At 39.1% G+C, this 24935-nt stretch overlaps 1 protein-coding gene across 3 annotated transcripts in view; it reads left to right on the forward strand.

The window, feature by feature from the left end:
* prkcab (protein kinase C, alpha, b) overlaps positions 1-24935 on the forward strand; it is a 134372-nt gene that overhangs the window by 87964 nt on the left and 21473 nt on the right. Inside the window, exons 4-9 of one of the 3 annotated variants that reach the window (XM_077533217.1) lie at positions 5851-5962; positions 7621-7749; positions 19472-19628; positions 19802-19936; positions 20205-20298; positions 22285-22314. In XM_077533217.1, the coding sequence (XP_077389343.1) occupies positions 5851-5962; positions 7621-7749; positions 19472-19628; positions 19802-19936; positions 20205-20298; positions 22285-22314 (657 nt within the window). Of the gene's footprint in view, positions 1-5850; positions 5963-7620; positions 7750-11339; positions 11449-19471; positions 19629-19801; positions 19937-20204; positions 20299-22284; positions 22315-24935 lie in introns of those variants that run through there. The other 2 variants (XM_077533228.1, XM_077533237.1) reach the window with 2 other exon arrangements.

Here is a 24935-nt window from a genome sequence, read left to right on the forward strand (position 1 = left end):
TAGTTTAACTCTTTTTACTTTAAAGAATTTTTTTGTAATATTTTTAAAATATGCAGTATGTTTGTCAGGTGACTGTGTATCTGTAGCAGGGTTGTGCCAAACAGCACATGAAATATGAGATATCTCATCAAAAGTGTAACGATGTTTGAGCTCGACAAATTGAATAATGGCCTGTTTTTCTTGAAAACATACCAAACTAAACGCTCATTTTTCAAAAATTCTGGTGCCTGAAGTGATCTCCTTTTCTGTAACAACGAATGTAGGCTGCTATTACACCTCAAGTCGAAACCATACAACACTCAAGTGATGTTTGTTTTCCCAGTTTGTATCGACTGTCTCAAGGGAGTAGAAGAATGCATCTCGTGTACTTTCTCACTCCATCTCCACCCCCCCCCTTCTGAGTTGCAATGTCATGGTTCTATCAGCGTAGTTCACATAACTCTCCTTAAGTGACACCATTGATCATGTGCAGCCAATCTCCACGTCCCTCACCTCCTTCAAAGTGATGACCTTGTGCGCATCCACGGCCACGCTTGGAAGGCTCACTGAACGTCCCGGCGTCCTGTCAGTTTGTCAACCGTTCGCGTCTGTGATGTGTCCTCGGCCGGGGCAAAACGGCCCTGGGTTTCAATTCGGGAGAGGGGAAGAGAAGTCACGGGGGAGTCGCATCAGCGAGCGGATGAGGTAGAGGGAAGTGTGCTGTGGGAATTTCAAAGAACGTAGTCATCATACGTTGAGCGGGTGCATCGTCATGATGGACTCATTATAGATGGGTTAGGGCCAAACGTTCTTGAAGGCTTGCACATTCTCAGAACTGCAGCAGGAGTCTGTTTCTGTTCCTCAAGGTACACCCAACAGCGGCACGTACCCTGGAGGATTAATTATCTGACTCCCAGTTAACTTGTGTGTTAGCTCCCAAGCAAAAACTGACAAAAGAAAGTTGTTTCGCCCGAAGGTAGGACGAGTAGTTACCACATTTGCCTCACTGTTTTGAAGTTCTGGGTTCAATTTCCAGGTCTGTTTGCATGAGCTTCTGTTGGTATTCTCCTGGTACTCCAGCTTCAGCCCACATTCCCAAAACATGCATTTTAGGCCCACTGGACATCAAGTGACAGGTTTTAGAAAGAACTCATTTTCATGAGTGCCTGACCGTCGGCCTCCAGTTTTCTTGCAATTTGAAATTTGAATTGCAGGTGATGGCCAATCAAAAATGCCATGTTGTGTAACACAAACGTTGACAAAAAAACAAAAAAAATCCAGGTGCAAGATCCAGTTCACTGCCACCAACCTATACCAATACTGTATGTACACCATATATATAATGTTTAGCAAGAATACTTAACGAGAGTTATAATTTGCTCAATTTCATACTTTTTATAATTCTTGTCAGCCCCTACTTGGATGTGTTGTTTTAATAAATTATTAACCAACTTGAAAATGGCTTGCACTCTTTTGATCATGCAATGTTCATGGCTCAACAAACATGCCTTTTTTTTTTTTTTTTTTTTGGTTTCCTGAAAGGTGATGGTTTTGGAGAAGTGAGGATTCCGCCCCAAGCCAGCGATATGTACCTGTGGTGGATAAGCAAAGCTCGGGGAGTCTCTGTGGCCCAAATGCAGGTGTGCTGTCAGTAAATGGAGCCGAGAGATTCTCAAATTTGCACTCTCTCTCCTTTATTTCTCGCAAAATCAGGACAATTTGCTTCTTCTTTGGCTGCCGCTGGTCAATCATGACATTGTTTGCCAATGTTTTCAACATGCGGCTACCTGGTACGAGGTACCAGTTTTCCTTCTTTCACGATTGTCCACTTCAGTTGCTTTTGGAGACGTGGGCTCAGGGTTCAGTTGTCAACTTGTTGTGTGGCGCTAGTATGTATGTTTTTGTATCTATTTAAGCTTGCATGTTTTCCCAATGCTTGTGTGGGATTTTGCTGGGTACTCTGGCTTCCTCTCCCATTCCAAAAACATTTGTGTCATGTTAATTGAAGATTTGTCCTTTGGAGTCTCTCTTTTGCTTCACAGAATCAAGTTTAATCAGCTGTATTATATGAAATTATAACATAATTAATTAATAATAATAATTCTTAATTACAAGAAATGATACGGTGGATTATATGAAAATTATAAGCATTGATTCTATCACAGGCAAATTATCCTCCAACGTGTCAGTCAATGGCAGCGTGTGATTCACATTTTTGACTCATTCGTGACAATCAGTCCCACTCCTCTTCTGCTTCATTTCAAAAGAGTCATATCGCCCCAAAAGTCCCTATATATATATATATATATATATATATATATATATATATATATATATATATATATATATATAGCTTTGGCCGGACTCTGACCATCTCTTGAAAGTGCCTTTGGATCTTTGCCTAGCCGAGCTGATCAAGTCATGCACAGAGAATCTCAGAGTGGGGGCGTTCATTATGTAAATTAGTGTCAGTGTTATGCAACAGTGCAGAACGGATCCCTCACAAACAAATTTTCAGAACCAGGCAGATTTAAGATTTACTTAGTTGTTTAATTTCACATTTAGGTGGGCAGGTACTCTGGAACCCCAGTTATTTGTATACAAACAATACAAAGTATTTAATCATTTATTTATTTCCTTACAATATGTTCTCTTTCATTGCAATCTCAGTTTCCATAGCACTTTCATAAGAAAGTGACCAGTGTACCTTGAAAATATTTTTACGGGCAGTGAAAAGAACTCACAGAGGTGAATTGACTTTTTGTGGGTCAGATGAGGTGAGATGGGTATACATGCGCTTTTCCAGCTTTTGCACATCTACATGGGGTTGGGGGAATAAATGAAAGCACGCATATGAGCGAGTCCATAAACACTTGGCAGACAGCAAACACAGAGCAGCCTGAGGGCACCACCAATTCATGTCTTGACTTCCTCAGGTTTCCGCAGAATCTTAAATTATCTGTGACTTAAGATGCAGAATTGCACGTTCTAACAAAAGACAGTGTGGGGGAAAAACATGTATATGTGAGAAACTTTTAAGTCTTTCGTCTGCAGTAGAGGCAGGTTGATCATGTCAACAAGAGAAATAGACCGGATAGTATCTTCATTATTGCTGTCTCCCGGCAAGGCTTTTTAAGGATAAATTGACTATCCTCACAATTGTCGATGTTGAATAGCTCTAAGGAGCCAAAAATTGAGGAAGACCCAGGAGGCCCCAACACAGAAGAGGCATGAATTACCGCACCATCTGGGTTTTTTTTCCCTTCTGCCTCAAGGTGGGCTGGTGCCAAGGAGCAAAAATAGCAAGGACTCACGCCAATTAGAATTTTCCTGGACCTGTCATTTCCCTGCCAATCACACAATAACAACTACACATTATGCATCCCTGCTTCTACTCTCTTGCCAGCTTTATCTCAGGACCTCGTATGATTTGCATTCAGTGACGTGGGCCTGCTGAGTCGGTGTATAAATGTGCATTAATCAGAAGATGCACTCATGTTTATAGTGGGACCTTTGCAGTCGAACGATGGATGGATGGATGGATGGATGGATGGATGGATGGATGGATGGATGGATGGATGGATGGATTGATGGATGAATGAATGAATGAACGAACTAACGAACAAACGAACGAACGAACGAACGAATGAATGAATGAATGAATGAATGAATGAATGAATGGCTGATAGCTTTTGAGTAAGTTAGTAGTAGGAGCAAAAAGCAACATCTTTTGATCCTTGAATGTTCAATTAGAATTGGCTTCATCATTTAAAAAAAAATAAATAAATAAAAAAAATAAAAATAAAAAAATAAAAAATAAAAAATAAAAAGAATTGGCTTCATCATGCTGGTCACAATTTGACATCATGAGACCAAGGTGGCACCGATCAGCAGTCATCATCCAAATGATCATCATTGAAGTGATCATCATCCGCAAGTTACAGAGACTGGAAGTGTCTCAGAAAGACATGGACATCTTAAGAAGCCAAAAAGCACCTGTTGTGAATTTTGCCATTCAGCTTGTTCGAGATCAGCAAACTGCAAAAAGTGTTGTGTTTAATGTTTAATCTTGAAATGTGTATGGTGTAATATCGGTATGTCTTGGCAGCAACAAGAGCTTGCTAGGTCATCACAATTGTAATTTTTGTAATGAAAGCTCATGTGATTTACAGTAACATGTCAAATACTGTACTACAATACTGCACACATGCAGCCATTGAATGGGGCAAGCAATCATGACCAACAGCCAATCAAAGTATCCACATGCCGCGTCCTTCGCCTTGTGTCCAGCCACTTCTTTGACAATTGCACCATGTTTTTGTGGTTCAAGTATGGAGCTTCAAAACCCGATACAGAGCATTGTTTCAATTGGAGTACAGTGATAGATATGGGTCGCCAGCTGTCATTTTTCCACCATGGTTCATTTGAGTCACGTTCAGCCATTTCATGAGTTGTTCAATTGCATTTGGTCGGTTCACTCGATATGCAGCTGGCTTATTAAAATACATTGATCAACAGGACACCATTTGCGTTCTGGGGAAACGCTTCTATTATGACTCATTTTTATCCCTATTCTCACCTAATGGTTTCTTCCCGCGCATGTAACAATTCCACCAAGGCTCACGGAAATTGGCGTCGTAGTACTTGCGCAATCCGAACTGTAAACAGATCAGTTTCATGCTTGGCAGAGGTAATCAGTCCCTTCGGTTTCTCCGGTCCAGTGTCATTATTTGAATTTGGGTTCCTGGAACCCTATCAGAGTGTCAATCCCCATTGCTTGTATAAAACATCTTTGTGCCAGATGTGCAGGCCAACGTAAACAGCTGCTCAATTAGACATCTCTTGGCACGGCAGGCAGCAGGCGGTGTTCATTCACTGTGCGTATCTGTGCTTTTGGAGCACTGAAACGGGGAAGATGCTGGGATACCTTCCAGGATGACAAGATGGAGAGAAGCGTCACACAAGGAATGCAAACTTTACACATTCCCACACACTGACAAAGACCTGACATTTCCCTGCCAGATGGATATTTCGGCTTTATTTGCATTTGCTTTCCATCCTTCTTGCTTTCTTTCTTCTTGTTATTCATACGCTGTGTGCTTGACACCTGTGTATGATATGCTGTACACCTGAGTAGTTCTGAGATGAAGTTGCAAGTCACCGAGGCTTCTAGGATAGGCTTCAGCTCAACTGTCATCCTAATGAGAATAAGCACTGTCAAAAAGAGAGGGATGGATTGGTGGCTCATTTACATTCATTTTAATCTGTGGCTATATAAAGGGTATAAAGTACTTACTTACTTAATGTTTCATTCAGGTGGAAAGTTCAATGAGATGTGGTTCTATTAAGATTATGTAGCCAGAAGGCATATCATACACCAGTGTGGCCCATACAGTGGTTCCTTGAGACATAAATGACTCGATTTATCATTTATTTATTCATATATTTATTTTTGTGACAATCAGTCGGTTGACTGATTTGATTGCTTTAAGAGTCAAGCACTGTGTAGGTGCAATGACTCAACTTACTTGACAACAAGCAGAACAAGCAGCAGCAGTTTGTCACAATTCTTCAAGAAAGAGACTTTTTAATCACTTCTGCCATTTAGAGTTTACTGTCAAACTAAACATGGAACGAAGAGAATAACACCTCATGGATTCAAAACAACCATGTAGCTTAGCCTTTTAGAACATCTGTTCATCATTTGCCTTATCTGGATAAATAAAACTTAACTGAACACATAGTAAAACAGGTGAATTAACAGGTTAATCTGTCAGCTAATGAAAGTTGTCATTAAGTGAAACTGAATAACACACTAATGTATTTTTAGCATTAACATGCTAACCATGCTTCCCGCCATCGTGGTTCCAGGATCCCAGAAGCAAGCACAAATTCAAGATACACTCATACGGCAGTCCCACTTTCTGCGACCACTGTGGCTCGCTGCTGTACGGCCTCATCCACCAGGGCATGAAATGCGACAGTGAGTACGGCGCCCATATGTCCGTGGATTCTCTCTTTGTACCATCCCTAATGAGAACAGATGGGAGTACAGTAGATGGTCAAAACTAACCTCACAGCAGTTTCCGCTCAAATGCCTCTAGCAATGTTTTTCTATGCAGGATATCCTGTGACTTTGTCATCTTACTTTACCATTTTCCTTATTACAGTGGCACATCAAAGGTGTAATTAGTGCTGCATCACCAAATTTTAATTAACCATCCCACTTGGATAAGTTGTCATGTGAAATGGTAAACATATCACATATGGCCAAAAACCTAAGGCTTGTGAAGAAGCACAGAGGGAAGGTGGAGACTGCTCAGTTAGATTTTTGCATCAGCCACTAGATAGTTAGCTAGCCAGCGTTAGCAGCTAGTGTAACACTCTACAATTTTGCACTGTTTGACAAGAAGGACCATTACGTGAATATGTAGACTACATATTCACATAATGGTCCTTGTCAAACAGCGCAAACAACTCGTGACAGTGTAGAATAGACCGTTAACATTAGGTTCTCATGCTAAATGCTAACAAAGCAACGACTGGCGAGGTGACGTATGTTTGCCACCACATCAAAATCTAATGTGACTGTTTATAGCTTCACTCAGTGCTACTTTTTGTCAAACAGCACGAACAGATGAACTCAAATACAGTACATGAAACCAGTCACTCAAGATCTAAACCAAAGTCCTTGTTACCAAAAACCTGCTAGATGAGGCCATTGACAATAGGGAGGGAAAAAAAAAAAAGCGATATACAGTATTTTCTTATGTTCTATCCTTTACGCTTATTTTATTTTTGTGTTCAAATATGTTAACGTGTTTTAAATGTGTGTTTGAATGTGTTTTTATGGTCTGTCCATGTCACAGTCCAAAACAGTTGTTTTTTGTATGGATGGATGGATGGATGGATTTCTCTTCTCTCCCGTTTTTTTCCCCCTCATCACATTTCTTTCCTCTCGGTACACCGTCCCCCTCATCTTCCCAAGTAAACTCCATCCATCACCTACTCTCACTCGCTCCTCCTCTTACGCACTCCATCTATCTGCGGAACTCTGCTCGGATCCCTGCTCGCAGATGGTAATGGGAATGGGGTAGAACAAATTGGTATGGGGGAGGCCATTACAAGTTTCTTCCCCCGCATCTCTCCCTAACCATGTCCTTGTCTCCTTGCGAGGTGTTGGCTCCACAGGTTGACCAAGTGCAGGCAAAAAGGTGGGGGAAAAGAATAGAGACGCAACAATTAAAAACAGAAATACTTGACATCCCTTCTTCTTCTTCTTCTTCTTCTTCTTCTTCTTCTTCTTCTTCTTCTTTTCCATTACTCATACTGTTGTTGTATATGCTTACAGGCCACAAGACTTGGTACACCTCAATCTGATTGGTTGAATCAAGATTTTGTTTTTTGTTTTGTTTTTTTCCGTCTGGACTGTATATATGAAGTTTCCCACAAATCAGAAAAAAAATTAGATATCCATTGATTTCATTAGTGTGAATTAAGTAGAACTAATTTATTTCCTTGGCTTTATACAAGCCAGGTCGTTCCATCCAAACAAAAGTTTCAGTTTTGACTGTCGTGACTGTGTTCTTTGAAGCCTAACACCATTTGCTCTCCTTTGCCTCACATCTTGTCACCTTCCAGCCTGCGACATGAACGTGCACAAGCAGTGCGTGGTCAACGTGCCAAGCCTGTGCGGGACGGACCACACGGAGCGGCGGGGTCGCCTCTTCCTCAAGATTGAGGTCGGCGGCGACAGGCTACACGTCACAGGTCAGTCTTAATGCCCGCCCCAGTGTGGCTACACTTACGTGTGTGTGAGTGTGCGGATGACGTGTGGAAGCGGCTTCCCTGCTGTGACTGGGAGATGTTGTGAAAGATTTCTGAGCTGTTCACGCTAATCTCCATGCTCATTCATGTTTATAAAGTGGAGGCTTTAGACTTGCTTGGGTGTGTGTGTTCATGCGCTCGTCACTCTGGGACACTGATGATGCATTTTGGGTGTGCATGTGCTGCCTCGACCTAGTTATTCCATTTCAGGTGGCCATTACAGGCAAAATAACTACTAGATGTAGTCTTTAAAAATGAGGGAATCATTGGTGCACTTATTGTGCTTTTTAAGAGGGTTTATTAGGGCCAATTGACATTTGAATGAATGAAAAATGAAATAAAGTGGCATCTTAAGAGTGTAATTTGTGCCATGACCAAGCTTATAACACAAATCAACTCATGTCAAACACATTTTCTCTGTTGAATTGAATTGAAATGCCATTAATCCATTCCAGTGGCCCCCAAAAAAAACACTACCATTTTTTTTTTTTTTTTTTTCAGCAAATACAGTTGAACCCGGAGGGATTGAGTAGCCGTTTCCGTGGTTACCATCCTCATACACATGACTCACTCAAAGAGAGTGGCGTGAGTGCAGCTCCCCATCAAAGGGGGCCATTCAAACTCCTCTTAACGTTGGGCAAAGAGAACAAGGCGACGGCCAATTGGAGGAGAGAATACCTTCCACGGCCATTCAGGAAAAAGTGACAGTCACAAATGTCTTAGCTTTGATTTGATTTGATTTCCCTCCCGGGATGATTAAAGTGTGTGTGCGTGCACTTGCCGGTGGAGAAGAAGCACCAGTGGCTCTTAACAATTGCAAATGAGCAACCAAATGTAATTGTTTGATTGCAAAGAATAGATATCGATCTAAAAACATCACGTAACGTCTACAGTATGTCAGCATATTACCAAGTCCGACGTGTATTTGTCGGCAGAGCGACACTTCCAAATTAGCCTGTCACTCAAAAACAGCACCTGGATTGGAGAATAATAACCCTTAGGGAGGTAAAGCAAAATGACAGCTGGGGTCACGAGTGGAACCTCCTCATCTCTCTCTCTCTCTCTCTCTCTCTCTGTGTGCCTGTCTCTCTCTCACACGCACACACGAGAGGAAGGAGGTGAGAGTGATTGATGCGGTGCTGAGTGATTCTCAAACAGGAAAAACACACACTGCAGAAAGTGAGCCAACGAATGTGTGATTGACTCGTGGAATATTTCTTTGCAGCTACAAATGGAGGAGGGGTATATTCGCAGTAGTCTTATATCGTGTGTGCTCTATATATAGTTCACACTTCATTTACACTCATGGGTGTTTATTTAATCTCCCGAGGATGATTGTATTTCCATCCTGTGTGTCCTGTTCCATTTGATGTCCTGAGTGTTGCAAAGAACTGTTGTTGTCATCATTAGCAATAAGTGTAAAAGTAGATAGAGCAGAACAGAAGCAGATACTGGGGTAGAACGTTCTCTAAATCATCTAAATTGTTTTGTCAAATAATGGCTCTGGCACTTGGTCAGATTTCATATTCTGCACCTATAACTAAAATAACACTCAGAAAATAAGACTAAGACATGGCAAAAATTCAGAAGTAACAGTCTCAAGAACTGAGTTTTTTGGGGGGAGAGATGCACACCACTACCTAAATAACATTTTAAAAGTGAACATTTTAGTCTTCTTTGACTGTGCTGCTCATTCTGGAGTGCAAAGCTTGAGGCTCAGCTCTTCTCTCATCTTCTCAGTATGGCACTAATATTAATCGCTGTTCACTGAGGATCCAGAATTCATGTCTGTGAGTATTGTTGTACAGTATGACCCATCTACATGTGCTGCAGCATATTTGGTGTTTGAATATCCATTGCTTAAGGGTAACAACACATCCACGTACATGCTAAATGTTAGCCTGCGTGTCTATGGAGTTTCTCATTATATCTCAGCATTCAGATAGATGAAGCTATTTGGTTGCTTTAAATACACAACATGTAATTGGGAGTGGTAATAAACAGCCTCTTTTAGGAGGAATATATTATTTACTAATTTAGGAAACCCCAAGTGGAAAAAAAACAAAACAGAACAAAAAACAACACTCTGATAATACGTATTGGGTCTTAAAAGAGAATTGGAGGCAGAGGAAGTGTATGTTCTTTTTTTTCTTGTGTTGGGTTTGTGTTCAGGTTGAGCGCTCTAATGGCCGCAGTGTCTGAGCAGTGTAGCCAAAGCTTGTTGTTGTTTTTATTTTTGCCTCCCCTCTGGCTCCCTCAGACAAGTGGTGGGCTTCTGTGTGGTTCACCACTCCGTTCAGCGTAAACTTGATTAAATCTTTCCAGTCAACAAAACAGACAAATCTCTCAGGATCTCGCCGCAGAACCGCGTTCCTCTTCACCATTTCCAATTGAATCTCCCATCTTCTCCTTCTTGTAATATTGACGTTGTCCCTCCCTCTGCTTCATTCCTCTGCCCATGAAAACACTACATGATGGTATGGATAGATGTTATTGAGGCACAACTCTTCATGAATTATTAATCAATCGCGGTTGATTCTTGTCACCCCTGAATTTGAATTTCTAATCTTTACACATTTCGGACGATTCTATGCCATTTTCTCTTCAGGCATGACTCAAATGAGGTCAATGTTGGGTGACAAAAACTCGAGAGAAAAAGGAATGTTTACTTACTCTTGAGTCTAGTTTTTACATAAATTGTAAGATTTTAATTTATTCCAAACATCTGGCAATATTTTGTCAAAGATGATAAATAACATTCACTTAGACTAATATGCGCTGGCACTCACTCTAAAGTCGTTCTGTCAATTTTTGAAGCTCACTTTTTTGGATGTTTGAGTGGCAGAAGAATCCCAGTTTCATTGGCATGGTTATGTTGGAAATGGGACTTGTCCTAGTTGTTGTACTGATGAGTCAGGACAGGTGCTGAGACCAATCCTGCACTAAAATGGTGTTTGCCCACCCTAATTCTCAGTGGCGTTGATGCCATTATATAGATTCAATGGCACAATTAATGTTTCTATTTATTCAGGGTACATGTGAATCTTGAAGGTAGTCTATGTTTAGCCAAGCTCTTACCTTGTGGAGCAATGTTATTACAGTTCCAATTCACTGACAAAACACAAACCTGAACAATTTAGGCTCTTTTGTCTGGTAAAAATGATTTGAATTTGGAAACAATCTGGCAAATATCTATCAAGTTTGTATTGGAAGGACCTGTGAAAATGACACTGAAGTGACCGTTTTGAACCAAAAGGCAGACTTTCCAAGCATAACTTGTTGGGACTTTCTTTGTGGGTCTTCTTGTGACAGACATGCCTACCAATATCATGTTGCTCAATACATTGACATATTCACCAGAATACACAGAGCTGCAAAGTAATGGATAAGAATAATGAAGAACTGAAGCGGTTTGAAGAGGCTGTCATATGCTTGAGCCTTAATGAGGTTAATTGGAATATGCTAATCTTGAATGAATGAGTCTGGATTTGTTTCAGATTTAAAGTCATTTGAGAGAGGCAGTCAGTGAGAAAGGAAGGTGGAAACGTGGTTGATGGAGAGGTAGACGTGGGTTCAGGGATGCCAAGGATGAGCACCCCCTTGAAAAAAGTCGTCACTTCTTTCCTCCTATGGCACCACTGGGTAAGTTTAAACTGCATAACAGTGATGATGTGCTTTGAAATGATGGAAATATTTCCGTACTTAATGAAGAGAAGGGGCCCTCAGACAGAGCCCTGGGACACACCAGTCCTTGTAGAAAGTTTTCCCAGAGGCTTTTCTCGCTCCAAACTATATATAATATTTTTCTCTATTTTGACTTTCTGTAATGCTTGTGTCTGCCCTTTACCTACTGCAACCTCCCCCCTCTTTTTTTTTTTTTTTTTTTTTTTTGTCCTTGCAGAAGTGACAAAAATAACCTGAGGGCATCGGCAGATGTTTTATTTTGAAGTGTCAAGAAAAGGCCTGTACGCACACACATGCACAGGCACACACATACAGTACACACACCATGAAAGGGCATCTGAGGTTCAGGCACACGGGGGTTTACTCAGGGTGAGACTTCCTGTGGCTGACATGCTCGCCTCAGGTTCGAAGTACAGTCAGGGAAGAATCCTCCAACATCATCAGGCTTCTAAAGCCAATCCTGCACTGGCAAGCCGTACAAAATTATGGAAACCATCAAAACTGTACAAAAATGCAAAGATGGTGATTATTTCATGCAGTAATGTGTCGAGTTTGCGACAGATGTGTTGTGCTAGGCGAAAAATGTAAGAAAAAAAAATATGATGTCATCAAAGCCCAGGTGCTCTGGCCCAGTAGGGATTTATGTGAAATCTGATTGGTTCAAGAAATACTGTAGTCCCATTGAATAAAATTGAAGTTACGTTGGCCCAGGGCAGATTAGCTTGACATGGCAAGACATAGAAGCTGAAAAAAAAAATCCAACATATACATTACAAAATGCTACAATATGAAAATAATGGACAGTTGGGAAATATTAGAATTTAGGTTATAAATGTAGGTGAGTGTTTGATAGTGTTTGGCTAAAAGAAGTTGACTCCTTAAAATCTCTTTTGAATGGCCTGAAGCGCCCTCAACTCAGTCAAACACATCAAAATGCGTGCTCTCATAGCTGCGTGCGTGCTGGCTCGGATCTCTGGCATCACACAGAAGGGATGCATCCGGCTCATATTTTGGCCTTGCAGCTCCCCCCCCATCCAGATTATCAGACATTCTTAACTCGCACATGGCATTGTTATGCAACAACACATTTGAATTTCAAAGCCTTTTCGTGAGATCATGCTGGCGGCCCGCGGCTGCACCGTACGCAGCCGTCCAAACCGGGGATCACATTTGCTCGCTTTTATTTTTCCTGTGATGCAATTATTGAGCTCAGGTGCAAAAGATCTCTTTCACATACCCCTCATTGATTATTAATTAGGGGGTTTCTGTTTGTGACTCCCTCCACGTATATATAGGTTACACTGGAAATGTTCTATTATATTTTTGATAATTGATTATATTGATTCTTCATTATTATATGATTATACAGTATGAAATAGTATTTGTTCAAGCAATACAACACTTATTAATCATTTTTCAGTATTGGATTAGGCATTGTGTACAAAGAATAAAAGTGCAAATATCTCTGGCATCTTATTCGCTGAATTTTATTTTAAACGGATTAAGTATCAGAATTCGAACGTACCGTAGGGAACGCCATTTTCCTGGTCACGTGATCGTGACGACGTTTCAAAACAAAAGCTGCCTTTCTCATTTCAAAGAGAGTTTGCTGAGGTAATTGGCAAGAAAAAGACCTTCTTCGATCCCAAATACTGCGCCAATTCTGTTCAGAATAAAATCGTCAGCACGTCTGGTTTCATGTCATTCTGTGTAGGGGTGGTGCGGTGGGGGGTGACCACTCCTAATGTGGGCTAAAGCGTGCTTATGATGCATTCGAGGATGGTCGGAAGTCGGACTTTTCCGAGTTAAAACCAGGAAGTGTGTACGGGAACACCCCCTTGAACTCGAGAAATTCCACTTGCGACCCCGACTTCACCGTCGGCCTACAAGTGACGTCACTCTACAATGGTGACCCCTTTGGAAACACAGACCATGAATGGCAAAACACAATTTACTCGAGTATAAAACTAGATAGCTTTCTTCATTCATAAATATTCAACATAACTTCACGTAACACAACGTACGTGACAGTATGCCGATATCTCTCTGCATGAAATTATACGGTCAACTACTGAACTGTATGGAATGCTTATGAAATAAAATAAAAAACAATAAATGAAGCAAAATTGCAAGAAGATAAATTTGCTGGAGGTCAACATAAATTTTGAGGACCAAAATAAAAAACAATTTATCACTATCCGCCATTTTGGTTGTTTACTTTCGCTTCGAACGCTTTTAGGTCAGAACTGGGAAAAAAACAATTCGGTTTTTAGTTGTTCATAAGTCTTGAATTCCTTTAAACCCAAAGAAAACACAGAGAAACAAGGCCATCTCTTTGAATCCAAATATGTGAAGAAAAATGTGATGTTTTTAGAATATATAAGTTAATAAATAAATAAATACAGTGTAATTTAAGATGCAGCAACCATACAACATACATTAAACCTAACAACTTAACTTTCATTGAAGAAATATGAGTTTATTTAAAGTTTTCAGTTGCTTTTAGTTGAGCATGTTCCCTAACGTTTTTCTTATTTCTGAAGTCGCTGCATCTCCCCGATGTAAACGATTGCATTTTTGTTTTTGTTTTTTCTTGTATTTAAAATGAAACGCACGTTCACCTGATGTTTTATCTTTAAAATGCACACAAATATTTTCTTCTTGTCAGGAGTTCTCAGAGAAATTTTGACATTTGTGCGTGTTGTCTTTACCCCCAAACAAGCCCTCAAAAGCGCACGGATGCAAGAAAGTGCACGCACACGTATTCTCCCATCATGTTGGCAAGTAGCACACATGGAGCGAGCAGAGGGGAGGATACACGCGGCAAGCAGCTCTTGTTGTATCTAAGCAACAACAGACAGTCGAGATGGTCCTTGATCACACTTTTATTGTGTGTGTTGTTTGTTATGAACATTTACAATACAAGTTTACTTGCCTACGGAAAGCCGCTTGAGCAATTAGTCGACAGTATATTCTTCATATCCAGCTTTTGGTCCATGTACTAGTACAATCTTTGTCCTCATTAGTAAGTCAGCACACTTGGAGAACATCTCAGTCCCCTGGTAGAGCAACGTGACTGATTAAGTACAATACACTTGCATTTTATCTGGTTAATGTTTCAACTCAAAATGCAAAATGTTACAGTGCCTTACAATAATATCAAATATATTTTGTAGTAGTAGTGTCCCCTCCTTTATCACTGGGGTTACATTCCAAAAAATACCCTCAATAAGTGAAATTTGCGAACTAGTCAACCTTCATTTTTACATTCATTATAAATGTTTTGAGGCGGTAAAACCCCTCACCACACAATCTATATACCTTTCTCATAGAAGCATTTACATTTTCTAACATTTCTCTCTTGTTTAAACACTCTCACAGTTCAAACCGCCATTTAAAAAAAAAAAAAAAAAAGGTATTGACCATTTGCAACGACATCACGTGACTGTTTGAATGGAAGTGGACGGGCTGCGGAGCTATTTAGGTACGTAGCGACTTTTATTCTACAAATTAAAAGTTATTATTCCCCATCGAGCCATGGGATCTGCTAGTTCAACTAACGTTCGCCTGTCGGCAGAAGTGGAACATTTAGTAGGTGCTCATAGAGTGCGATATTTACAGAAACTGGAGATGGCTTGTTTGAAAACGGACCCTACCTTCTGCCCCCTGCTGTTTTCACGGACCTAATCAAATCGCCGACTGTGCCGGAATTCACGGTGCACAACCTGTATCACTTATGTTGTTAATAATGTATCTCCTTACACCGGAGCCGATTTAAAAGCTTAGAAAAGTGTAGACGCATACCAGTTTTTTGCTGCTGGCTGGATGTCTGCAACGAGATATTACGCTCACATGCAAGGGACAATCTACCTCATAATGGCAAAAGTAAAACTTGTTTATCATGCTAACTGACTTTTTTTTTTTTTTTATGTTATTTTTACACATTCTGTCCTATATTGAAACACTGTGGTTATGTCAGGTTTGCATCAAGTATTTTCAGTCAGATGCACTGAATAGTTTTGAAGAAGGTACACTTAAGTTGTGTGTGTGCAGTTGGAGTGGACGCTAACTACGTGACTCACGCCACGTTGTTCACATTAACGATCGTTAATGTGATTTGAAACACGGAAATCGACACCCCTGTTACAATCTTTGTTAGAGTGCATGTATTAAGTGTTCATTTACTAGTAAAATGTATGAACATTGATCTACTAACCTTGTAAAAAATGCTCGCTGCAAATCTGTAAATAGTTTGTCAGGCTGTCAGTCCTTTCTGTTGATTGCCGCTATCCATCGACGTCTTTTGTCTTCATTAGTAGGTATTCGGTAAAAAAGCAACATTTGGTTTACTCCCTTCTCTGTTTTTACAACCGACCGCACAGCAAGATATGACCATTTTATAATTGAATCGACTAGAGAAACGAATTCACGCTGTACACGATTCAATTGTTACAATCCAGTCAAGTGGTTCTTTTTCCGTCCATAGTTTCAGGAGGGGGCGTTCCCATGGCGGAAGTGAAGACACGTGCAAATGATCAATACAACTGTTAAAAAAAAAAGAAAAGAAAAAAAAATCCACGAAAATTGCACTAAAAAGATTGCGTAGAGTAACCAGCGTTATAGGGAGGAAACATTTTGCTTCTCAATTTTAATGTTGGTCATGGTAGTTGTGCTTGAAGAAGCAAATATTTTTGGAAGCACTGCACCAGATGCTAACCAATAGAATTTTTTAGTGTCACTTGTTGGTAGTCCTAGCATGCTGTTGGCAACTAGGGCACAGTTTTGCCTCACAAGTGTCATATAGTCGTCCTTCCAGAGAGTAACAAGTACATAGACCATAAGTTCAATATTAAGGCTATGAAATGAATGCTCAAACAGATTTTTGGTTGTCTGCTTGAGCATTTATTCCATAAACTTGATATCCATCTTAAGGTCGTACTAGTGGCACGAGTATGTATTTATTTATTTTTACTAGTCAGATACACTTGTTTGACTAGTGTTGCTGAGTCGTCTTACCAGTGCGGACAAAAATATACTAGTATATTCTATAGTATATAGTATTCTTAAGATGAACATCAAGGATGGCGAATAAATGTCATTATATATGAACAAGTTTGTTTTTGCTGCATTTTCTTCACTTGTCATTCTCATTTGTTTGCTTGATTTGCAATGCGGAAAGTTGCATTGGTGTTGCCATGGAAGTAAGTGATGCCTGCAAAGCACAAGGGGAGGAGGGTTGAGATAACAACGTGGGCTGCTGAGCTTTTTCATGTCCTCCTCGCAGTCGGTTTACGTGTGCGTCTCATGACATTAGTTCCCTCATTGGCACGTGAGTGATTTATGTCATCGGAGTGATGCAATGGAGGGACTGTGCGAATCAATATCGATTAGGAATAGAAGTCGACAATAGGGTGAAGTCACATGCATGGGGGGGAATGTAAACATTTGTGACGTTGACATTTTTTTCATTCACAGTGACTACACTGCCCTCTGTTGGTGGAAAGTAACATTGCATTGGAAGCAGACCAATCATAGATGGAGACTTTTTCTGTTTTGTTTTGTTTTGTTTTTTGAATATTAGTTCATTTGTTTGTTTTCATTTGTTTTTTGTGTTTTTGTTTTTTGCTTGATTTTTAAAGGTGCACCTATAGATTTTAAAGCTCAGCTGCTGAAAACAGAGGAAAATATAACTATGGAAACGCCGTTGTGTTGATTTTGTAACAACTTCCAATAATGAAAGTCCATTTGTTGATGCTTTTGTCTTATCTCGAAAGAGTGGAGCCTGTCTGGCCATTTACTGTAGATATTGTCGCCATGGTGAAGGTGGCAAGCTCTCGCACCGCCACCCCAAGCCCCCCACCACACACACTCCTTTCCCATCCCATTGCTGTTGCTATGTAACAGCCCTCTTCCCTCTCCCATTTGTTAGTTATCGCAGAGGCAAATGTCACACTTTTGCCTCCGGGTGTCTCCTGATCAAAAAACGGCCGAGTGGTATTGGTGACGTCAACTGATTTCTTGTCGCTTTAACTTGTATTCAAAAGAGTGTGAGACAGACACAAGACTTAATAAGTTTTATTTTTGATATTTTTTTGCGACAACATAATGTGAATGATTTGTCACAGTAATTAGGAAACATGCTTATCAATATGCCACACTATTTCTATAAATCTCTCTTCTCAAATGATCATGTCTGCAAAATTCTTAGGAAATCAATGTGGCTCATCACTGCTGAGCTATTTTTAGAACAGGCAAGTGGGGTACTCATTTGTTCTTTGGGTGCTATCTGGTCCAGAGGGCCCAATGTTGGTGGCCCCTGATATCCATCAGTGTAGTATGGTGGCTCCCTCTAGTGGTAAATGGAAAACAATCACTGACAAAGTGCAGTTCAGTTTCATTTAACTTCAAAGTTTCATTTTTTATTTTTTTTTAGCTCACATTTGTATTGAATTTTGTGTGCAATACCACCAATATGTTTTGATTAGAGTGCACCGATTGATTGGTCGGCTAATTTGTCGGCTCTGATTTCCTTAATTTTGGAGGATCGGTGATCGACCGATCCCATAAAAAAATAAACCGATCTTTTCCACTCATCCTTCGTCAAAGGTCTGAAAAAGTCAGTCGCTGAGACGACTAATAGGATTTTCTTTTTTTATTTGAGAGAACTACTTCATGTGCAGTTAAAACAAACTGACCTGTTTGCGTTATTTCACAAATATTGGTCAATGTTTTCCGATAAAACAAGATTGAAACACTTGAAGATGTTGCTACTTGGTTTATTATTATTTTGAGGGGTTTTTTTTTAATTGGGATCGGCAAACATTTGGATTGGCAGGTCAGACTTTTTAAGATCGGGGATCGGCCGATAAATTGTCAACGGTGCACCCCCCCCCCTTTTTTTTTTTTTTTATCATATTGTTATTGAAGTAGTACTTTCTATTACCACTACTTTGACTGCTGTAATAACTTATGCTAGTATTACTAATATTTTGGCAACTACTCCTACTATCCAAATACTTACTACTTAATACTATAACTTCTTCTACTCCTACAACTACATCTACATACAACCACGGTTTCTACCAATACTGTTTTTACTGTTACTTTGTTTGTGATTGCTATTTTTATTATGAGTACTATTCCTACATTTTCTACTTTGACTACTACTACTGTTACAACTACTTCTACTTTTACTCTCACTACTAGTAGTACTTCTTATTGTTCTAATATGGATATACTGACTAATTCTACTTTTCATACAACTACTACTACTTACTGCTTCATCTACCATTACTACTGCATCTACTTCTACCTCTTCTACTACTCCTACTTTGCTGTTACTACTTGGGCTATTCCTACTATACTACTACTACTACTACTATTACTTCTACCTCTACTTCTAATTATACTACTACTATTGGTACTCACTACTTCTACGACAATGAATTAGTACTACTGCCACCATAGCTCCTCCTACTACTAGGCAAGGCAGTTTTATTTCTATAAGACATTTCATACACAAGGCAGCTCAATGTGCTTTACAAAAGCAAAGCCACACCTGCAAACATCAACAAACACTACAGTGAACAACATTCAGAAGCAAAGCAGAGAAAACAAATCATTGACATTAAAGCACATTCACATAAAACTTCACATTAACTATTACTACTACTGCTGCTGCTGCTGCTGTTATCACTACTTACAGTGTAGTGTTCCTTCTTCTACTATTATTACTCCTACAGCTTCTACTACTACTTTTGCATGAACTCAGAGTGAGTCGCTGAACATTATTATCTTTGTCTCTTCGATCCATCCCTTATATTGGATCTCATTAGTTGAGCTGGTGTTGATCCAAAAATGGATTTTGTGTCTCACAAGGTAACTTGGAAAAAAAACACTGAAGCACTGCCATCCACTTTTTGAAAGAAGAAACAACCATCTGTTCACATCGTTTTCATCTCCTCTTCCCTCCTTCCTGTAGTGGGCGAAGCCAGGAACCTGATCCCAATGGATCCTAATGGTTTATCGGACCCTTACGTAAAACTCAAACTCATCCCCGACCCAAAGAACGAGACCAAACAGAAGACCAGGACCATACGTTCATCCCTGAACCCGTGTTGGAACGAATCCTTCACCTTGTGAGTCATTTGCCCATGCACAATACTGACGTTTGTTTGTTTGTTTGTTTTGTTTTGTTTTGTTATGACTTTTGCCTTTGCGTCCTCGTCTCATCATTGAGATCTTGTTCTTCGAGCTCACATTATAAAGCCATCGTCTGATCCCTGCTGTTCTCCTCTTCGTGTGTGCTCAGTAAGCTGAAAGTATCCGACAAGGACCGCCGTCTGTCCATCGAGGTGTGGGACTGGGACCGGACCACGAGGAATGACTTCATGGGCTCCATGTCGTTTGGAGTGTCCGAGCTGATGAAAGCTCACACGTGTGGATGGTCAGTTGTCGCGTTTCAGCGCAATACTTACATTTAATTGTCATTCAAGTCCAATGTTAAACCTTACATGATACTGTAAATAAGACTATTAATCACAACACAAATGACATTTGGTACCTGCGATGGTTTGAACTTACAAGATTTGTTCGTTTTTTCGCACCACTTTTGGAGGTTGAATGTTTTTATCATTGAAGTATAATAACTGTTCTCCTTTTATGAAAGTTCAAAAAAAATAAAAAATCCATAAATGTGTGTCTGTCTGTCTAAGGTATAAGTTGCTGAACCAAGAGGAGGGCGAGTACTACAACGTACCCATCCCGGAGGTGGATGACGTTGATTTGGAGCTCCGACAAAAGTTTGAGGTGAGGAAAGCCGTGGGAAGGGTTTATTTGCATATTCACATACATCGCAATTCCTTACAAAAATGCCAATTATTTCTGTAGTTCTAAAAGTCAAAGTCATGCATAATCCAAACTCACAACATGCACAGTGAAATATTGAATGTATTTATTTTTGTATACATCTGAGGATTATAGTTTATCGTGAACAAAAAAATCACAATTAAAATTCATCAGATATTAGAACATTCTGACATTAGTATTCTCAAAAGTATCATTTTGAGTGTTTGTATATTTCAGTTTCACTGTTTTGTAATTGAACAATTAAATAACTGAACATTTCTATGACATTCTAATTTACTGAACTCTAGTCATGTGCACATACTTAATACTTAAATACACCTCCACAAGCTCATAAAAACAGCTTCATCAACATAGAGTTTATGAAACCAAAGTATTCTCAACAAGGCAGTGCAGTTGTAAAGTAAACACTCCTCCAATGTGAGGGTTACATTCAAGAACACCCCCGCAATAACTTAAAAATCTGCTGCATAGAAATGTCCTATTTAAATAAATTCTAGATATGTTTTTAAATCATATATATGGCGCATTTTTTAGGTATTTAAACTAGTGTTGTTCCGATACCGTTTTTTGGCTCCCGATACCGATACCGATACCCAGCTTTGCAGTATCGGCCGATACCGATACTTAAGGGTTTTTTTCCTCAACATGAAAAAGCTGTCCTGCCATTGGTTTAGAGCATTCAAGGGCCAATAGGATCTCTTAGATCGGCATACAGTGGACATGTCACATACCAGTGAATGTCGTGCATGAGCAAGACACAAGATGATGCATCCAAAATGCTATATTAGCGTTGGAATTAATGGTATCGGCATGTTACTTGTGAGTAGTCACCGATACCGATACCACTGTTTTAATGCAGTATCGGCACCTCTGCCGATACCAGTATCGGTATCGGAACAACACTAATTTAAACACACTTGGAAAAAATTACAAACCCATTTAATTAAACACATACTGAGCACAAGCGCAATGGATAACAAGAATATTGCCAGATCCTTCAGTGTGTTTATAGTAAACAAATCTAGTTTTTTTCCTAAACTAAGAAATTGATCATATCATATCACAATCATCAATGAAGGCTGAAGACGTTCATCATAAAATGAACTGGGGGGGCTGTTGCTTTAAGAGGATGCAAAATGCAGCCTTTACCAGGATTTAACATTCAGTCATTTTCAACAAAACCGAGGCAGGTCTTGAAATAGGCCCACTTCTGGTTTTCAAGCTTCACATTTACAGTATCAAACAAAATAGTGTGCTGCCATCTAGTGACAGACAGAGTAATTACACCCAAAATAAGCATAATGCAGGAAAAAAAAGTAGTTATGGCTTGTACAAAAAAATAAATAAATAAATCTGTGAAATAGTGGGACTGCGGACCGGGAACCGGCGATGGAGATGGTTTTACTGTAAACCAAAAAGGCAAATGAATATCTCTTTACCAATCAACAATATTATGCTTGTAAAGACAGAATGTTTAATCTGGATCAAGTCAGACTGAAAACTTTGCGAAGCTACAATATATCATTCCGCAGTAATAGAGGTGGGGAAGTGTGTAGGCACTGTTATTGAATTCATCTTCATGTTTGCCTAGCGGCGCATTAATACCAAGTGGAAATATTAGCCCGTCTCCACACACAGCCTCTTATTGTTTATTTCATTTTCCGTTTCATAAGCCGGCCTGCCTTTTGCCTCTCTTCAAAGGCTCGCACCTTTACATGACGCAGCACGGTTGCCGTGGAAACTAGCGCGAGATGCCGAGACGCAGTCAAATGTGACAGCATTCAATTCCAGCCGTGCCTTTGACTCTCTGTCAATACGATCATTCATATCAGAGCTTGGCTCGCGATACTGTAATTCAACATGTCCAAGAAAAGAGCCCTGAACGTCGGTAACTAACCAGTGAGTTTCTTCTCTTCCCCCCCGTAGGCCTGCCAGTTAAATATCCACTATCTCAAGGTAGCCGCTCTGCCTGCTCCGCTTGTGTTTCTCTATTTCTCACACTCCCGACGTATTACTCTGGATTGTTTGTGTTTGTGCGTCCACAAGTGAATATTATGATTCACAAACGGTCCACCTCGCCGACACACTTGACTCTACTCTACTTTATATGTGCTTGGCTGTCGCTCAACTCCTTTCAGGAGCTCTCTGGTCTCTGTGAGCATGAATGACACACCGTGCCGGAGGGCACACACCGCAAGTGACAAAGCAATCAATACACACACACACAAATCTGCATCATCAAAGGTCATATTAGTCATATCTGAAATTTGAAGCAGTGCCTCTATTTGTTAGATCAGACCCACGGTCTCTCACCGGCCCTCACGGTGATCATGAAGGCAAAGTCAAATGTAAAAAACATGTAATTCCAAAGTTGTGCTTGTAATGTGCATGTGTGGAGTAGTAGTAGTAATATTAGTAGTAGTAGTAGTAGTAGTAGTACAAGCGAGGTAGCGAGTAAGAACTATGACAATGCCAATTTAGCAACTTCTTCACTGAATTTAGCAACTTTTCTGACCCCTCGACTCCTTTTTCCCATATCACTGAAAATATACTGGTAACACTTTATAATAACTATCTGTTATAACTAGTTAATAGACCATTAGTAAACTGTTAATTAATGAGTTGTTAATGACTTATTAAATGGTTAACTGTTTGTTAAGGTTTTATAATGATGTCTATAAATAGTTAAAAAAAAAAAAAAAAAGTTTTTCTTACAAGAAAAAAAAAATTTAACAAAAAAGTTTTTTCTTACCAAATTATTTATTTATTTATTTATTTTATTTTATTTTATTTATTTTTTTTTTTTTACAAAAATCTTTCGGACGAAAATGCAACTACTCCACATTTACTAACACGTAATAAATGAGGAATAGTGGAAAATTATTAGAATAAGGTCTCAATAACCTATACAAACTGTTAAGTAATACTTAACAAGTCATTAGTAAGTAATTTACTAACAGCTTGTTAACAATGTATTACTAATTTGTAAAATATATTTGTGAATGATTAATATACAGTTAACAAGTCATTTAGAGCTCAATAACAGTTTATTAATGACATTTTTACTATTTATAGACATCATTATAAAACCTTAACAAACAGTTATAAGTCATTAACAACTCATTAATTAACAGTTTACTCATGGTCTATTAACTAGTTATAACGGATAGTTATACTTTTCACTTATCTATCAATTTGTGAGTCCTGACTTGGAACGGCTTAACATGAGTTGGCAGTTGGTGCACAAAATTGTTTGTGTAAGTATAAAAGATGTCATTTTAATGTCGACTTCTAATTTGTATTTCCTAATTACAATACATAACATATCTGCACATGTAGGAATTTATCTAAGCAAGACAATATGACTTTTCAAAACACATTAAAAATAATGTAGACAATGTTGAGGTTTCGGTTGGCTTGGCTGGCCCTCGGCAACCAATCTAGTTTCTCATATGGCCCCAAAATTAATTGCCCATCCTTGTGCTAGATTCATCAATACCAGCAATATAATGGTTAAGAAAAAATACATTATTTGTAGTTATTGTGACTTTTTCTTTTTTTATTAAGTTTAAATTTGTATTTAATATATTTATTGTTATTGTCTAATTCTTTTCTGTCATTTCCAAGGCAACCACAGATCAGTGTTTGATATTGATGGTGCTTAATATGTTTATTTCCCATCACAAATATAACGCATAATACTAAACAAAATCTACTAATACATATTTTGGTAGGGTTTTTTTCTAGTATTATTTATTATATTGTTAAAATATACATATATCTATATTTTTTTTTTTTTAAAACTACTGAGCTTTTGAGTGTTTTAAATAAAAAACAAATTAATATCTGTACATCAAGAGAAAATGAAAATCAGGGTTTTATTTTGTGAAAATATCATTTAGTAGAAGTGCGTTATGCTGGAGCTGTGTATCCTCTTTTTAATATTTTAATTTTTTTTTTTACTTCTTGTCCAAAAACAACAACAACAACAAAAACATATTTGTCATTGTACTAACTCAAGTCCTCTCGTAAATGAACACATCCCGGTGTGCATGCTCAATCTGTCCACATGATGGCAGTGTCATTAATGTATAGAGCACAGTGTAGTACAGTATAAGGCTGATATGCATGCATGTGTTATACATACAGGTTGATGTGTGTTTAAGTCCTGATTGAAGTTGTCCATCACAGTATAACACAATGACCCCTATACTGTTTAGTAGCCATGTATTATCATTGTCAAGTGATACCTCGACTCACACTCACGTTTTGCAAATCGAACCATTACGCAGACAATAATTTTGTCCTGAGATGAAAGCAAAAAAATATCTGTTACTAGTGCCGAATTTCGCCCCACGTTGGTGGGTCTGACAATCAGTGTTACTTTAAAAGTCAGCAGATAGTGAACAATTCTTCTCAGTGTGCTTCATTTCAAGCGATTTATTGCCATTTCCAGTTGAACATAAAACAATGAGAATAGCACTTATTTTTTAATTAATTTAATCAAATCTTATGAAGGTCTGCTAGCTTAATGCTAACGTTTTGTGGTAGTTAAAACCCTTTAAGTAACTGCTATT

This window comes from Festucalex cinctus, chromosome 1 (assembly GCF_051991245.1).
Source record: "Festucalex cinctus isolate MCC-2025b chromosome 1, RoL_Fcin_1.0, whole genome shotgun sequence".
Lineage (NCBI taxonomy): Eukaryota > Metazoa > Chordata > Actinopteri > Syngnathiformes > Syngnathidae > Festucalex > Festucalex cinctus.